We start from the raw sequence: 6,000 nt of genomic DNA on the forward strand, positions 1-6,000 counted from the left end.
ACCTATGGAGGGAGAAGGAGTTGAACCAGGAGAGAACCAGTCCTGCAGTTTGCAGTTTAGGAGCCAGCACAGCACAGCATTCTGCAATCTTACCTCACCAAGTTCCCAGACCAGCATTAAGCAGTCTGACCTGTCAATCCAGCATTTTTTTGTGCCCAGACAAACTCAAAACTGCAGGGATGGTTCTTCCTGCTCACTCATTTCCCCTCCATAGGTTAAAATAGACACAGCAAACCCATCTTTACTGTGCTTCCCTGTAATGTAGATTAATTTACCTTGATAATGAACAGATAGGAATTAAAGCCTTGTCAGTACAGAATGAAGCTCTTTTGCCTAAAAAAAACCTATTACAGAGTTTCTTATGATCACCTTTACTATTGATTTGTTGATAAGTTGTTTGAAATGACAGAGACACTTTAAGTTAAGGCCAAATTTGCTGTCTCCAGATTCCTGTGCCCCCCAATATTGAGAGCAGCGGCATTCCCATCTGCTTCTATTTAAGCAGGCTGTATGGAGATTGTGAGGTTGCAGGAGACTACAGCTACATACAGCCAAAGATTTCACAAGCATAAATCACTGAAAACAACAGTGGCCAAAGCTTCTTGGAACTGTGTTTCATGAACTCTTTTAGGAGAACAGGGGAACACAGTCAGCAGGGGAAGTTGCCAGAAACCTTGTAACAGTTTTCGATGTCTTCTAAGAACCGGTGAGGCTTCATGAGCTCTAGAGCCTTAGGCAACATAGGGGTACATTGTAATACTTAAAGAAAATGGACTTACTTTTCTTTACTTTTGAGGTCAATGTGATGTGGCTGAAAGCAATTGTGAGGTATTTGTGGTGAACTGATAAAAGTAGCGGCTTTAAATATTTCCAACAAGAACTGAGATTGCAATTAGAAGCAGGCATCCCACACAGAGATAGCAGACCAGGACCACCACGCCCCTTCACAAGAATTCCAGGTATGAACACAGACCTCACTACCTGACCCCCGCCATGTCAAATCAGGAAGAATTTCCATTTTTTTTTTTTTACATTTGCTGATGTTCGCCCTTAAGGAAGAACGAAATGTGCACAAAATTCTCCCCTCAAAATAAACAAAAAAAAAAAAAAGAACAAGACAAAAACTCTGACACAACCTATGGTCTGCAGCTGTCTCTGAAATACAGCTCGAAATATTCTGGGTTAGCTGGAAAACGGCAAGATTGGATGTGCAGGAGCTTGTCTGATCACTGTGTGTGGTAAGAAGAAGAATATTTCCACTGCACCAGTAGATCACTAATACATGAAATATGGCGAAGGAGTTAAAATGTTCCAGTTGCAAAGGAGAAAACTACAACACAGGGAAATGGGGAGGCATCCGGCCAACTCCTGATCCAGCACAAGCACACAAGACAGTTCTATTTCAATAACCATTTTACAGGTTACATTTCAATGTTTACAGGGAAACATATTGTATCAATTATAGTTATGCAAATAGTAGAAGAGCAAAAAGTAGAGAAAGGATAAGTTATTAGCTGCAAACCTAGATATGACCCACTCTGGAATAAAACTGTTTGGGTACTGTGCTAGTTTATAAATATAATGGCCACTTAGGATGTTCTTTCCATGCTTATTAAACTGTGCTGTACAAAGGGAATGAGTGAAATCCCACAAGTGACACGTCAGAACCCTTCACAGGCGACTGCTGATTGCTCCAACTTCACATTTCTGCATGTTGTGAAATTGTAGAAACACAAGAGGAAAGAGATATTGCTGCCGCGCAAGGTATCAACTACTCCGCTCCCCATGGTCACGGGCAATGTGCCATGGATAATATATGGTCCAATGATTTTTCCAGTTGTTCTATAAACGTTAACCCATATCTTCTGACTGTATATATTATATAGGGGCAGTGTCTGTTGCAGTGAAGACAATTGTGTCACTTCTCCCATTAACCATTATGTCCCAGCTGTTTATTGGCTAAATATAATATGGCTTTATTATATGTTATGTTAGGTATTCATCTGTTTAAATGATCTAGTGACATAACTGTTCTGTGCATCACAAGGAGATGGAGCAAAACAACAAGTATCATTCATTATGTCTACAATTAAAAAACAGTCAATGTCACAACCAATTTAGAGAAACGCTCAAGGACTATACTGGCCACCTAAGGGGCAGCTTTCTAGTGAGTGAATGACAGGTGCTGTACTAAAGTGGCACCAGAGCCCTGCATGTAGGTTACATTGCTGCATGGTTTGTAAGGTTAAAAAAAAGACATAAGTCCATCTAGTTCAGCCGATTACCCCAAAGTGTTGATCCAGAAGAAGATTTAAAAAAAACCATGAGATGAAAGCCAATTATCCTCATTTTAAGGAGAAAGATTAAAGGATACTCTGGCTTTTTTTTCTTTCAAATAAACTGGTGTTAGAAAGATATAAAGATTTATAATTTACTTCTGTTTAAAAATCACCAGTTTTCCAGTACTTATCAGCTACTTTATGTCCTGCAGGAAGTGGTGTACTTTCTTCAGTCTGACACACTGCTCTCTGCTGCCACCTCTGTCCATGTCAGGAACTGTCCAGAGCAGGAGGAAATCCCCATAGAAAACCTCTCCTGCTCTGGACAGTTCCTGACATGGACAGAGATGGCAGCAGAGAGCACTGTGTCAGACTGAAGAAAGTACACCACTTCCTGCAGGACATACCTACGCTAATAAGTACTGGAAGACTGGAGATTTTTAAATAGAAGTAAATTACAAATCTGTTAAACTGTCCGAAACCAGTTGATTTGAAAGAAAAAAAAATTGCTGAAGAACACCTTTAATTCATAACTAAAACCTGGCAATGAGAATCTATTCCTGGATGTAGTGATTATAACCTGTAATATTACAACACTCCAGAAATGTATTCAGGCCCCTTTTGAACTCTTTTATTGAGTTCCACCATGACCACTTCCTCTGGCAGAGTCCCATAGTCTCGCTTCTTAGCATGTGTATCTCTTCAGACAAACACCAGAACATTTTTTGCCTATGCCTCACTTTATCAATACACCACAGTCACCTTCTCTTGTATCGAATCAATGAGCGTCACCTATTTTCACACCTTTCTCATCATTAACATCTGTCCTATGCAAAGAATTCCTATGTCTGACTCCAAACACATCTGCCGTATCCTCCTGGTTCTAACCAGTTAGGTTTCCTATCACCAGTACAATACAGAATACTATCAATACATATGGACTTTTTTCAACAAGGCTCCTATATGATTCAGCCCAAGATGGGTTTTATAATGTGAGAAGGATATTAGTCATAATCTCCCGGCCAGTTACAAGCTGAACTCCTTTCTGAATGACTATGCTATTAAAAGGAGGAGTGTTGTAGATAGTGCAGGCTTCTGAACTCTCTAATGCCCTATATTACAGGGCTTGTAAAAGTTACAACAGGTTACTCTGGATGGTGAGACAGACGTGCTCCTCTGTCCATCAGGCAGCAGACTACATATGTATATATATTTATATATATGTCTCCTGCACAAATACATATTTTCTATCCAAATATTTTGAGAGTTCTTGATTTTAGTTGGAAAAAAAGGGGCAATTGCCAAGAAAGAGAACAATGGAACAATAGGATACATGGGGTTGTGCATTTTCTTTTGGCAGTTGTATTACAAGAGTGAAATTAGGGTGAAGTAAAGCAACTAGTACATAAGCGAGCCCAGCACCTGAAGCCCACAAAGCCAGGAGGCTGAGTATGCCTGCCATGGGGGCTCAGGTACAGCACATCTCCGCTATTGTTAGGGGCTGCAGTGTAATGTGAGCAGAGCTGTGGGGGAGGGCAGCTTGCAGTGAAGCAGTGGGGAGCAGTGCACACTCCCGGGCAATGTCACATCAGCAATAATACAAGTCAGATTCTAGAGGGAAATGCCATTTTACCGTGAGGGCTGAGAACTTCTGCGCATGGGTGACCGGTCCCACAAAGACGATCAGAAGCAGAATGAAGTTTGCAGGCAGCATCCTCCTCCTCCCCATAGGTTCTCCTAGAGAAATGTCTGGAATAAGGATGACCAGCCGTGTGCGAGCTGCGACTAATCCGCCTCCTGCTGTCACTTTCCAGAGCCCGAGCCGGAGTGTCAGTTGTCAGCGTCAGCCTAGTGACAGCCTGGGACTCAGCGCTGCCTCCCTCCCTCCTGCTCTTATCTGATCCCGGCTATCTTCTTCTTCTCCTTCTTCTTCTTCTTCTCCCAGCCTTGTGGATCCCCCTCTCCTGCAGGAGATCTGTCATCTGATGATTGCAGCCTAATGGCTGCAGGCAGAGGGTTACGCTGCCTCTCCTGCTCCAGGTGCTGCCTCTCCTGCCCTGGTGCTGCCTCTCCTTCTTCAGGTGCTGCCTCTCCTGCCCTGGTGCTGCCTCTACTGCAAGGGTAAGGCTGCCTCTCCTGCTCCAGGTGCTGCCTCTCCTGCCCTGGTGCTGCCTCTCCTTCTTAAGGGGCTGCCTCTCCTTCTTCAGGTGCTGTCTCTCCTGCTCTGGGTGCTGCCTCTACTGCAAGGGTAAGGCTGCCTCTGCTGCTCCAGGTGCTGTCTCTCCTGCCTTGATGCTGCCTCTCCTGCTCTGGGTGCTGCCTCTACTGCTCCAGGTGCTACCTCTCCTGCCCTGGTGCTGCCTCTCCTTCTTCAGGTGCTGCCTCTCCTGCCCTGGTGCTGTCTCTCCTGCCCTGGTGCTGTCTCTCCTGCTAAAGGTGCTGCCTCTCCTGCTCTGGGTGCTGCCTCTCCTGCCCTGGTGCTGCCTCTCCTGCTGGGTTAAGGCTGCCTCTCCTGCTCTGGGTGCTGCCTCTCCTGCTGGGTTAAGGCTGCCTTTCCTGCCCTGGTGCTGTCTGTCCTTCTGGGTTAAGGCTGCCTCTCCTGCCCTGGTGCTGCCTCTCCTGCTGGGTTAAGGCTGCCTTTCCTGCCCTGGTGCTGTCTGTCCTGCTCTGGGTGCTGCCTCTCCTGCCCTGGTGCTGCCTCTCCTGCTGGTTTAAGGCTGCCTCTACTGCCCTGGTGCTGCCTCTCCTGCCCTGGTGCTGTCTGTCCTGCTCTGGGTGCTGCCTCTCCTGCTGGGTTAAGGCTGCCTTTCCTGCCCTGGTGCTGTCTGTCCTTCTGGGTTAAGGCTGCCTCTCCTGCCCTGGTGCTGCCTCTCCTGCTGGGTTAAGGCTGCCTTTCCTGCCCTGGTGCTGTCTGTCCTGCTCTGGGTGCTGCCTCTCCTGCTGGTTTAAGGCTGCCTCTACTGCCCTGGTCCTGTCTGTCCTGCTCTGGGTGCTGCCTCTCCTGCTGGGGTAAGGCTGCCTCTCCTGCCCTGGTGCTGCCTCTCCTGCTCTGGTCCTGTCTGTCCTGCTCTGGGTGCTGCCTCTCCTGCTCCGGGAAGGTGCTGAGTCCCTTAGAATGACCGGATGATGGCAGAGCCCCCTGTGCTCGGGCTGAGGCCAGCCTTCATGCTCACCCCTCCCAGACCTGCTGATTAATTAACCCCCTGACACTTAGGAATAAGAAAGGGAAAAGTCGCCAGAGTCCCAGGGAGCTGCCGGGCTAAGAGCTCCTTCTGCAGTCTGCTCCATAGAATGGAAACTGTACACTCAAAGGTGGCAGGAAAAAAAGAATCAACTTACATCCACCAATTGGATCAACCAGGCGCAGGAATAGGGATTCTTGTTGCTAATAAAAGCACCACTTTATTTCACACTCAGATAAAATGAACAACGCCGACCCAGTGTCTTTATCAAACTCCTGCTGTTTTCCACATCCTTATACATCCATTAATAGGTTGTAGCTAAAAACTGGCATAAGATCACAATCAAAATCCGGCATGGATCCAACATTATTCATAAAATTGCTAAAAATCAGTAAACATGCTCAAAGTTCTTATATTACAACTGGTCAGACCTTCCAAAGTGCCCTATCACAACAAGAGCTCCCCCGTAGCTCAAATGGATATTCCCGTAGTAACCTTCATTGCTGTCACAATCAGAACCTTGTTTGCTGTCACTGAAT

General features: G+C 46.0%; 1 protein-coding gene across 1 annotated transcript in view; it reads right to left on the reverse strand.

The window, feature by feature from the left end:
- SMOC2 (SPARC related modular calcium binding 2) overlaps positions 1 to 5,407 on the reverse strand; it is a 133,695-nt gene extending 128,288 nt beyond the window's left edge. Inside the window, exon 1 of the mRNA XM_069954411.1 lies at positions 3,913 to 5,407. Coding sequence (XP_069810512.1) covers positions 3,913 to 4,008 — 96 coding nt within the window. The 5' untranslated portion in view covers positions 4,009 to 5,407. The remainder of the gene's footprint in view (positions 1 to 3,912) is intronic.
- Positions 5,408 to 6,000: the final 593 nt, after the last annotated feature.

The sequence above is a fragment of the Dendropsophus ebraccatus genome, chromosome 15 (genome assembly GCF_027789765.1).
Source record: "Dendropsophus ebraccatus isolate aDenEbr1 chromosome 15, aDenEbr1.pat, whole genome shotgun sequence".
In the NCBI taxonomy this organism is placed as follows: domain Eukaryota; kingdom Metazoa; phylum Chordata; class Amphibia; order Anura; family Hylidae; genus Dendropsophus; species Dendropsophus ebraccatus.